This window comes from Harmonia axyridis, chromosome 3 (genome assembly GCF_914767665.1).
Source record: "Harmonia axyridis chromosome 3, icHarAxyr1.1, whole genome shotgun sequence".
Lineage (NCBI taxonomy): Eukaryota > Metazoa > Arthropoda > Insecta > Coleoptera > Coccinellidae > Harmonia > Harmonia axyridis.
Genome location: NC_059503.1, coordinates 57181054 through 57193461, shown reverse-complemented (window position 1 = coordinate 57193461; position 12408 = coordinate 57181054). Strand labels below are relative to the sequence as shown.

Sequence of the window (12408 nt, the reverse complement as noted above, 5' to 3'; positions counted from 1 at the left end):
GGAATTACACAATGCGCTGCGGAAATTCCTTCCATCTTTGCATGGCAAGCAGCTGTTCACAAGCAAACGAACGCCGTTCAACATATCTCGGCTTCAACTCTTACGGCACCCAATTTCCTTGTTTCTGAATCATTCTCATAACTTTCAGGCGTTTTGAAATGGCTTGTTGAGTCATTTTCAATAATCCTGCCAATTTTTGTTGCATTTGACACGAGTCTTGATCACGTAATACCTTCTTCCTTCCACCGCCATGCTGGTCTTCTACGTCAATATCAGCGTTCTTGAAGCGTTAAAACCACTCTCGGCACGTTCTTTCACTAATAGCGGTCTCACTATAGGTATTTAATATCATTCGATGAACCACAGCCGCAGGTTTCTTTCGGCGGAAACAAAATTGTACACCTAATATTTACTCTGATTTCGATTCATTCAGATACTTCGCGACACGAAAAGCTTTTGTTCACACATGTTTATTGAGTGTTTTACAATTTCAGGTTCCAGAATACTTGATAACCATTGCAGTCCCAAAGAAAGGCCAAGCGAATCCACAAAATGTAAGCTATCGCAATGCCCCCATATGTCCAATAACTCAAGGCAGTACTTTGAATCTAATGAAGACAGCAGCGGTAGATATAGATGGAAAGTTGGCAAATGGAAAGAGGTAAAGAAATTCAATTCCTAATAACAGAATACTAAAGTGTGAATAGTGCTGTAAATAATTCGTTTTCGAAGAAGCATCATTCATATCTCATGGCAAGCTGAAGTTTGGATTATTATTTAGCTAGCTTCTGCCGCAAATGTTGCTGTCAATTGTATGAATTTGGTTTTGAGTCTTATCAAATTCACTTTTGTTTTGTGAGGAAATTGTTAATTTTTTGTCTACCTCCTACCGGTAATATTTTTTTTATAACCATCATCCTCGTTCATCATGAAAAATATCAAAGCATACTTTGTAAAAAGCACTGATATATTTTTGAAATATTTTTGAAAAAAAACCTACAAAAAATCATTACAAAAAAGATAATTTCGTAAGTGCTGCCCGCTACTTATTTGCTTCGAAAAAAAGAAAGAAGATAAAGTGAATGTACAACTTCGTACATTGTACAAAGTTTGGTCATCGCAGGAGCGCCAGAGGGGAAATGAATGGATACCAAAGTTTGACTGTTACGCGGAAAACCACGTGGTGATAATTCCTCTTAAGATCTTAGGCTTTATGCAAAATACAGTGTAATATCGTTTATGGAATGTCTAAGTCCCAAGATCAACAGGAAATCGGCAGACCTGTCTACAGCATTCTCAGTAGTTCTTGAGCGACCCACACGGTTTCTATTCTTCACATCACTAACTTGTCCTAACAGCTCAAATTTTTCCAACAGTTTCACTATTGTTAGCCGAGAAGGTGCTTCAGGACGGCCCAAAAGTGATTTAGCTATGCGAGCTATGACTAGAAAATTTTCACAATTTTTGAAGTTAATATTTACAGATTCAGTGCATTGTTGGAGCGTGTATCGTTCCATTTTTAGTATTGGGGTAGTTTTCACTTGTCCAATGTCAAAAGATGACAGCTCCAAAAGTAACAGCTGCCCAGATAGCGAGCTATTCAAAATAAACCTCTCATTGGAAAACCTTTCATTGATTGATTCGCAAGACAGAAAGTTAGCAGTTGTACTTCTCAGTCTTAGAAAAAAAAATTTGCCATTTCCTTTGTTTGTTCGATAATTTATCGGTTTAAAAAATTGCAATTTGGAGCACTCTGAACAAACGAATACCTGAACTAACTGAAACATCTCATGGATGTAGAGGACATTAGAAAATTTCTTCAAGCGGGTCTTTATAATGATCAATTTCTGGTACGTCTGAGTATTTAACATTATTCGTTTACTTTTTGAACATTTTACTCGAAATTTGAAAAGTAGAAAATTTTAATTTTAAACTTCTCAAAATTCCTATATTGTAAATCTACCAGCGGATGTTGACATGTTATTCACAAAGCCCGCCAATGTTATGTTCAACTGAAGACTTCTCTAGTATACAATTTCATTTCAATAATTCAAGAGTCAATTCCTTATTTTCCATTTGTTATATCATTTGTGATATTCAGTAGAACTTCATCCTTATAACAAAAAATGTGATACTGAATGGAGTACTTCAGGGTTCCTTTTCGTCCCCATTATGCATCTGGAATATCCATTACGACTGATTCAATTGACCATAATCTTGATTTGAACATAGTTGTAAATAATGCTTATACCTTCCCATATCAATTCCTCTTCAAATGGTCCTATGCAACAAAACCTCAATAACAAAAACATATTTTGCTTGTATCGTCAGTGTTCGAGCCATTGCGGCAAAGGTGTGCGCAACAGGAACGTCACGTGCGAAGACAAACTCAATGACATCATCCTGGTAGACCAGTTTTGCAAAGGTTTGAAACCGAAAAAAAGCAAACCTTGCGAACGGTTCAACTGTCCGTTCACATGGATCGAGAACGATTGGTCTCCAGTAAGTTTGAAATTTTTTCTCTTAAACAGATACATTTTTTAACGGGTCGTACAAATTTCAATAGGATCTATATGTGTTGGAACTGGCCTCTTTCTATCGACTGCTTTTTCTTATCTTATTGTATACAAAACTTTGTGCTATACAGCTTATATTGCATATTTTCTATTCCTGCTAATTATAGCACTTCAATTTATTCTTCTCCTAATCTGTGTTTTTCGGGTGATGGGTTCTGCTGGGCTTCTGCTTGTATCTCTTTTCTCATTTCACTTTTCTGCTCGAATTCTTCACTCAATTCAAAGCATGACTGATAAAGGTTGAAACCAAGAACTTTTCAAAGTGTAATTTTTTTTCGATTTCTTCAGTGTTCAGCCAAATGTGGAAATGGATTTAAAACCCGCAATGTCACTTGTCACAAGGTCTATCAGGGAGGTCTTATCGACCCTAATCCGATGCCAGATTATAGGTACAAGAGATTCAGGAGGAATTACTGTGAGATGTTCAATAAACCATTGGAGACGATGAAATGCAAGGAGAGCAACTGTGGGGATGAATTCGTTTGGAGAACTGGACCATGGAAACAGGTAACTGATCCTTGAAAATGAATGATAATCGCTTTATTTACCTCATTAGCAAAGGTTTAATTCGTCACTTACGCAGTATGGTATGATCTGCGAAGAACTTAAAATCCAAAACATATTTCTTGCTCAGCTTCATACTGAAGTGACTCTGTCTGATACACCCTCTCTCACCATCTTGGAGAGGTACCTCTGCTGCAATAGGGCGAACCCCTTAAACCTGCCGGGGCCGAAGTAAAGATTGACGCGACACCCATAACGCCACCTCTCGAGCAGACAGTGTAACTACAATACGATCATTATGTACTGATCAGTTATGATATTTATTCAACTTCGCGGAAAGTGCACGATTCTGAACTAGAGAATAGTATCAACGTTCAGTATTGTTCTCGCTAGTGTGTACATAATAAGCTAGCATAGTCTGATAAAAGACATGTGTCAAGTGTCAATATCATATTGATTTCCATAATTTGAAGCATTCAATATAATAAAAAATAACAGTGCATTGCATCTTGTATAAGTGTATGATCCAGGGATTTCAACATATGGTGCAATCATTTGGTGTGAAAAAATGGGGAAGTTTTGGAAATTGGTGATTTTATAGATTTCTATGTGCTCTTTCCGAATAACAACTTTGCCACCTCGTAATTTGCTGCTCGCGCCGATATCTGCGTATATGCATTGGAGTATAGGAACTCATTAGTTATTGTTCATATTGTTTCAGTGTTCGCACAAGTGTGGAAGGAAGGGTAGGCAGATCCGTCAGATATTCTGTTATAACTCAAGAACTGGGGCCAAAGTGGCTAGAAAATATTGTCCGAAAAATTTCAGGCCAAAGAAAAAGCGAAAGTGCAATCAATGGAGATGTAAGTGTTGCAATTCCACCATAATATAGTCACTCTTCATTATTTACCGATAGTTTTTGAACGCTCGTCTCCGAATAGATCGCTTTAACATCAAAGGCGTCGTGCATAATTTCGTGTTTACTACGTCATCAAAATATATACAGGCTTGGTATATACATTCGGAAAGATAAGAAATATCTTATCTTATATACAACGTTATTCCAGAGAATACTGATTGTCCAGTGGAATAGTGCAACAACCAAAACATCTGTGTGATACGATGTCTAGAAAGAGATTTCTCTTTCAATGGCCAAGTGGGGATGGTCACCGTTGCGGTCTGCGCTAGAGTTGCGGCTTTAATATAAGTCGCTCTTAGATTCTTTTTCGCTATAACTGATTCGAAAATGAAATAAATTTAACAGAAGTAATAAATCGAATAAAAAACAAAAATTAATTCTGAAGATTCAAATAATAAAATGGTAGTTTGATGGACAATCGATTGAAGGGAAAATAAATTTGTTCTTGCCTTCAAAAATAGCATCAAGTTCTAAAATAATTCGAGAAAATTGGGTCTTTACGAACATGCAATAATTACAACATTGATAAGCTACCAAAAACCGTTAATGAAAACCGTCTGAAAAAGAAGTAGATGTATTTGTTGCTGTTGAAATCTGGTCAATAAGGTGGATTATTCGAACATTTGAATATTTGTTGACCCTTGATTTAGCACTTTTTCAGAATTCGTTTTCATTTTTCATCATAATTCTTACTTTCGTAGAATTTATTTTATCTTCAAATCAGTTATAGTGAAAAATGACTCATTTTCACAGAGGAAATCATTTGTGTATTCATTGTCGCAGATAAATTTCTAACAAACAATGGAATAAAATTGTTGTAATCCATCCCACGATTGAAGAGCAACCAATATTCAACACGCAGCGCTGGCCCCAACTCCAATTGTGACCATCCCCACTTGGTCTTTGAAAGAGAACATTCGTTTATTCGATATCATATCACGCAGATGTTTGGATTGTTGCACTGAAAATTTAGTGTTCTCTGAAATAACGTTGAATATATTATTTTTCCTATTGTATTTACCGAACCTGTATATACATATAATATAAATCCAGTTTTATGGTCTTCAAGGGTTCAATTGGCGCAGGAATTAACGAGCGCTCAAAATTTCTTGGCTTCACGTTAGTATAGTATATCCAAAGTCACTTGGAGGAAGCTGAATATTTCGATTATACAAGGGTTGTCCAAGTTTCCAAAAATTCCTTTGGTGCCAGTGAATTTATTGCCTAGCAATACTTTCAAATAAACTCCAGTATTTAGCGGATCGCGGTATCCACTTCAAAGGGACATCTATGGCCAAGAGTTTTTATGGACTAGTTCAAGTGACTTTGGATATACTATACTTCTCTCTTAATTTTTCTCTCAACTCATAAGTCTCTCATCAATGACAGGTGCACACAAAAGCTGTGCAGATGCCAAGTACAACCTGCGAACGAGGGAGAACAAAGACTATATTTTGGACCTGGGAGGAAAGATGGCTGTGGTTTACTGTTTCAAGATGGATACACCGACACCTGAGGAATACATAAGTTTGACGAGTGATCTGCAAAACTACGCGGAATTGTATCACAAAAGGTAAATTATTAGGATATATTCAATTTAATTTCATGAACATCCGATCTGTTAATTCTGGTAGGTATACCCTAAAAGGTTCAGTTCAGTTATGTAATATTGTACGTTTTACGATTAATTTTTTTTTTACAATTATTTTATTCTGAATTTGAAAAAAATTAATATTTTGATTTACTACAACTACTCCCATCCCTAAAATGACATAGTAGCGTTCAATAGGATGATTATTTTTCTTTTATTGAATTATATTTCCCTATGTTGCTTCTTCTGGCTCGAAGTACCAAAAATGTTGTTTCTTGTTCGAAGTACCATAAATGCTTCTGGCGAGTCACTATCGATATGTGTGGCCTGGCGTTGTCCTGATGTACCACAATTCCTCTCCTATTGGCCAAAGCTGGATGCTTCTGGGCGATTGCTTTCTTTAGATGGTCCAATTGTTGACAGTTCCGAATTAACAGTTGTGCCATACTTAGGGGAGTAACTGATAGCAGATAATTCCCTGTCAATCCCATCAAACACACAGCAAAACTTTCCTGGTAGTCAATCCTAGCTTGGCCACAGTTTCCGCCGACTCGACGCTTTTCACCATGACCGTTTTCACTTGACGTTGTCGTTAGTGATCCATTTTTCATCACCAGTCACCAACCGCTTCAAAAATGGGTCGATTTTGTTGCTATTCAGCAGCAATTCGCAGATGGAAATTCGGTCCATGAGGTTCTTTTTGCGTTTACTCATGTGGTACCCATATATTGAGCTTCTTCTTGAGATCAGCCTAATGCAAATTGTTCCAAACGGTTTTTTGTGCAATCTTTCGCTTTCGAATAATCGAAGCAGTGCTTACATTATGGTCGGACTCTAGAATATCAATGATTTTATCGACACTTTCAACAATTTTCCTTTCAGTGCGTGGTGCATCTTGGACATCGAAATGTTACAGCATCAGGTCCATGAAAACTATTTAAATTTTCAGCCGCCTGTCAAACCATAAAATATAGCGCATTTTCTCTTTGCAAGTCTTCATCTTTGACGCGCACTCAAACTAAACTGAGTCAACTAATCACAAAACTGTCACAAAAGTTTTTATAGTAGGTACGAAATATCATCTTTCTAACGCCATGTAGTGGGGCCCGATCGGACTAATAAAACGCCAGATACAGATGAATGAAGCCATCTATTCGAAATGGATTTATTCTTACTACACCTAATGTTTGACTATAGACTACTTGATTTAAATTAAGTGAACTTTTCCTTTCACAGATTGAAGGATTTGAATTCATGCCCTGATGGTGAAAGAAACGACAACTGTGACTGTTTAGACGTTGGACCAACAAGGTCAGGACTGACTAGATTCTATAAAGTTAGGCTGGACATAAGAACGATGAGGATTATTGGTAAGAATTTCAGAGTGTGATACTAAATATTCGTTTCATCTATCAGGTATGGTAGGTATAATTGAAACCATTCGAAATTTAATTTCGTGAAGATGTTGGTATTTTTAGAATTTTGAGCCGGGTATGGTTTCAAACGATGAGTTTATACTCACTGATGAAGAGTCCGTGGTCTAATTAAGTTCTGTCCGTCTGTCTCGAAAAGAAACTAAGTCAGTAAAATTCTGATAGATTGAGGAAGCAGTTGATACGTTTTCTGTTTTATTTTTTTACCAAATTTATACTGATCATGTCGAAATGATAAAAGAGAGCAGCCAGTTTTAGGCCAAGTCGTTGTAATTTTTTTTTATTTAGTGAATTTTGAATAGCTTCACTTACAACTTAAGAGGGTACTTATTACAATAGATCGTTGCAAGTGGTAGAATTTAGAAGAAAAAAAAATAGTTCTTTACGAACTGATCGGACTAGCTTGAAATTCATTTAGTTTATACAAAATATAATCACTCGAATGTTCATGTGGTATCGAAAAGGAGCATTAATGACGAACGCTCAAAAGCTCCTGACGCCAAATGTCTGAGTACTCTTTGCGAATTTTTTCCTTATAAAACGATAGGGACGTGGGAAATAAATATGAATTTAATTTTCAGGTGATGATTTCATTTTTTCAAAACAAGAAAGGGGTAAGCACATCCCTTACGGCACTGCAGGAGACTGTTACAGCAATGTAGATGGTTGTGGACAGGGAAGATTTGCTATAGATTTGAGTGGCACGTCTTTCAAATTAAGAAGCGATATAGAATGGACAGGGAATATCACAAAAATTCATAGAACGGTAGGTGATCTAAATGACACTTTCTTTACAGAAATTGTAAAGTAATCCTATCAAGGTTCAAAGATTTATATAGAAGCAGATAATCTTTAAAAATTGAAATTGTATGCCAAATAATAACAATTGTTGTCGTGGTTTCGGAGATTGCAATTATTATTCTTATATAATTTTGGTATAACATCAGTGGCGGCCGCTCAGAGGAGGCAGAGGAGGCCGGGCATCCCCAAATTTTACCGCATTATAATTCTTAGTTCCAGTCCAACTATATTATGTTAACCTAAATCAATAGAATATTCAAATTTCTGGATACTTTTTACCCCAATATTTCATCATATTTATACATTCTCCGCAACAGACTTCAAAACTGAGAAGATTGCGCATCGCTGCACCGTACTACAGGCATGCGATGCGCTAAAGAATACAGCAGACTCCAGACGCGGGTCGCGGAGGCCCAATTCCTCTCTAGTCGCGTTTGTCTTGAACGTAGAATTTCAAATTTCTCCCGATACGAAGCTCCGGCCACTCTAAATTCGAGCTGGATATCACGTGCCGGAGGCCCTGTCTCCGTTGACCGAAAGCGCCCGAACATGATCCACGGCGATTAACGATGGGTCAGCTCAGCTGTTTCGCCTGTTTCTGTTTATTAGCGCCAGAATTAGGGAAAGATAAAGATAGGCCAGTACTTTTTATTCCTTTCGGCGTCTTGTTTGTGGTTTCGTGTTAGGATTGTTCGGCAAAGTTTGTAGGTAAGGAAGGATATTGGCTGGCTATTCAGATATATTTTATCGAGAAAAATGGAAACGGAAACGTCGGAAACTAGAAATGAAAATGATAGTGTCAGTAGGGAACTCAGAGTTACTGAAGATATTGTAGATTTTATTTTGATTAAAAAGTTCAGCCAAATGCCTTACGATGACAAAATTTTCATTACCAAAACTACAAAAACACCTCAGCCTGCTATGCAAAATTTAATTGTCAATTCCAGGCATAATCCTATCTATCTATCTATAATCGTTCCTTCTGCGTCCAATGGTACACTAAATGCGAGTGGCTGACCGGAAGTACAGTTCGGAATAAATTATTTTGTTGGTTTTGTTTACTTTTCTCCGACGATTCAGAAAACAATGTGTGGTCAAAATTAGGGTATTCGGATTTAAAAAATTTACAGAGGTCTATTGAAAGACATGGCAGATCAAAATCTCATTTAGGCGCATCAATTAAATTTAAATTGTTCGGAAAACTCAATATTGTGAATTCACTTGATCAGGGTCATAGGCAAACTATCATAGATCATAACGAAAAGGTCAAAGAAAACAGGGATATTTTGAAAAGATTATTTGACGCAGTTATGTTCCTTTGTTTTCAAGAATTGCCGTTTAGAGGACATGATGAAAGTGTAGATTCGGATAATAGGGGAAATTTTAAAAAGCTATTGTGTTTCATTAGCCGCTATGATTCAAAATTAGAAAAATTTTTGAATGATGCCACTGTCTTCTCTGGGACGTCAAAAACCTATTTTTTTTTGCTTGGCCTCCTCTGAATGAAAGCTCACGAGCCGCCACTGTCACATAATGAAATATCGCCAATAATATGAAGGTGAAAAAGCTTAATTTCCAGCTGAAAGGCAAAGCAGACATTTACCTAGTTCATCGGCTCCTTTCCAGTGGCGACGCTAGGGGGGATCCAGGCCCCCTAAAATTCTGCTGGCCCCCCTAAAATTTGAGATACTAAGGCAAAAATAATTAAAAGATTAGCTGAACTATAATTTCCCTTTACTTTAGACCCCCTTGTTTTTGAAAGCTGGCGTCGCCACTGCTCCTTTCATTTATGTAAAGGGTGTTTTATTTAGAGCTATAGAACTTTAAATTGCAATAAAACAACGATGGATTATTCGATTGACATGAATTTTATTTATCCGCAAGATAATCTTGTGGCATTACATTTTAAATATGATTTCTGGCATATGACCGCCACGGCTGGCTCGGATGAAGTCCAATCTGGACGTCCAATTTTCGATGACTTTTTCCAACATTTGTGGCCGTATATCGGCAATAACACGGCGAATGTCGTCTTCCAAATGGTCAAGGGTTTGTGGTTTATCCGCATAGACTAATGACTTTACATAGCCCCACAGAAAATAGTCTAGCGGTGTTAAGTCACAAGATCTTGGAGGCCAATTCACAGGTCCAAAACGTGAAATTAGGCGGTCACCAAACGTGACTTTCAATAAATCGATTGTGGCACGTGCTGTGTGACATGTTGCGCCGTCTTGTTGGAACCACAGCTCCTGGACATCATAGTTGTTCAATTCAGGAATAAAACAGTTAGTAATCATGGCTCTATACCGATCACCATTGACTGTAACGTTCTGGCCATCATCGTTTTTGAAGAAGTACAGACCAATGATTCCACCAGCCCATAAAGTGCACCAAACAATCAGTTTTTCTGGATGTAACGGTGTTTCGACATACACTTGAGGATTAGCTTCACTTCAAATGCGGCAGTGTTGTTTGTTGACGTAGCCATTCAACCAGAAGTGCGCTTCATCGCTAAACAAAATAAAATGGATGTATTGCGCACAGAACCATTATTTTCGAAATAAAATTGCACTATTTGCGAGCGTTGTTCAGGCGTGAGTCTATTCATGATGAATTTCCAAACCAAACTGAGACTAAATCACTTGACAGCTGTTAAATCGGTCGCCATCTTGAACAGTAATGCCAACTTGAAGTTATATACCTCGAAAAAAAACACCCGTTATTACATCGTCTCCTATCATAGTATAAGGAAAGGATAGTAAGCCAGTGTAGTGCTTTTTTCGATTTTGTTGATGTTGAGCGCCATCTAGTTCTACTCACGTTCAACTCGAATTTTACTGTCAAAAATTGGTCCGTAAAGTGAAGCCTTCTGAAAAAATTGGTGTTATTTTGAAGAACTAAAATATTTGAAATAGAGTGGTCAAAAGATTTCTATATTTTGTAATTTTTTCTGTTCTTTGTTCAATGAATATTCGAATATTCAAATGTAGTGGTAACTTAATAATAACATAAAAATTGTTGGCAATGTCATGCGACCCCTTTTCAACCACGCCACTGAATGAATTATCGTATTATTTCTGCGCCATCTATAGCTCATGATTCAGCGCCATCTGTTATCGAGTTACTTCTCCACTGTGGGTAGTCACGAAATCCAACTACAGTAGCGACCCCTGGTGACTATTTCCTTGCCGTCAAACGGCGGTTGGCTTACTATCCTTTCCTTATACCATAGTATAAGGAAAGGATAGTAAGCCAACCGCCGTTTGACGGCAAGGAGCTGGTCACTTGGAGTCGCTTCTGTATTTGGAACCAATGTTTTACGGGTTGCATATATCGAACACTATTGACTACCCAAAGTGGAGAAGTAACTCGATAATAGATGGCGCTGAATCATGAGCTATAGATGGCGCAGAAATAATACGAAAATTCATTCAGTGGCGTGGTTGAAAAGGGGTCGCATAACATTGCCAACAATTTTTATGTTATTATTAAGTTACCACTACATTTGAATATTCGAATATTAATTGAATATTTATTCGAATAATTGCGTTTTGCATTACGATAAAAGTTTGAATGATCACTTAACTCTCTATTCAGGAATAATTACAACAAATTGATAGATACAATTGAATTAAAATTATTCATATAATAGTAGAAAGTGGTTTCATCCGAAGAAATATGAATAGAATTGGGATATTATCAATGAAAAAAATATAAAAATTGGATATAAGATTCAAACATATGAATTTAGCAATAAAGAGTTCTAAAAATAATAATATAAGATTCCACATTCGAAATGTAATGCCGTCTTTTAAATCGTTGGTAAAGTTTTTTCATTTGAAACCTTGCTTTTCTGATCCCTATGCATTGTGATTTTTAGACATTTCTCTATTTCAGTGGTCAAAAATTTTTTTATTCTGAATTGAGAACCGACGAATCTTTCTATTCTTTTAAACCTGGGGTCTTGAAATGTACACACATCCTCCTCTAACTAAACTGAATCAGAAAAACAAAGTGTTTTGAATCATTCATAGAATTGAGGACGAAGTGTATTCTTGGAGGATTAAATGTTCTCAAAATCCGCTCTATCATTCTTTTTGTATCTGTATACCTGTAATGAATCTTATATAGGAACAAAATTGACACAAAAATATTCGAAAGGGTATCATAAATTACAAAGTTATATTGGACAATTTACCGGCTGGGATTTCCAAACTATCGGAAGAAATTCAATAAAGGGGATGAGTTTACATCCGTTTGTTCGTTCAACAGAATATTTTGGGTATTATACCTGTTTATTTCTAGGGATTCTAAGAGTGTTAGTCTTAAGCTCTTGTTTTCTAAATGAAGGATTTCAAAGTTATTATTGAAGGTATGGTCCCATTCTTTTAAGTGATTCGCGTAGGTTGAAAACGAACTATCAGATGTATAACTCTTTTGGTGTTCCTTTATCCTTTTATTGAAAGATCTTCCTGTTTGTCCAATATAAACCATAGGGCAATCATTACAGGTTACTTTCCTTATACTATGCTATTATTATTAAATCACAGGCTTCGTGGCGAAGAACGAGCGCTCAGAAAAAAT

General features: G+C 36.7%; 1 protein-coding gene across 3 annotated transcripts in view; it reads left to right on the top strand.

The window, feature by feature from the left end:
* Positions 1-12408, top strand: part of LOC123674481 (A disintegrin and metalloproteinase with thrombospondin motifs 9) — a 278970-nt gene that overhangs the window by 258997 nt on the left and 7565 nt on the right. For 2 of the 3 annotated variants that reach the window (XM_045609364.1, XM_045609365.1), the window contains 7 exons: positions 495-661; positions 2332-2502; positions 2865-3083; positions 3802-3943; positions 5389-5572; positions 6827-6960; positions 7605-7789. In XM_045609364.1, coding sequence (XP_045465320.1) covers positions 495-661; positions 2332-2502; positions 2865-3083; positions 3802-3943; positions 5389-5572; positions 6827-6960; positions 7605-7789 — 1202 coding nt within the window. The remainder of the gene's footprint in view (positions 1-494; positions 662-2331; positions 2503-2864; positions 3084-3801; positions 3944-5388; positions 5573-6826; positions 6961-7604; positions 7790-12408) is intronic. The other variant, XM_045609366.1, reaches the window with a different exon arrangement.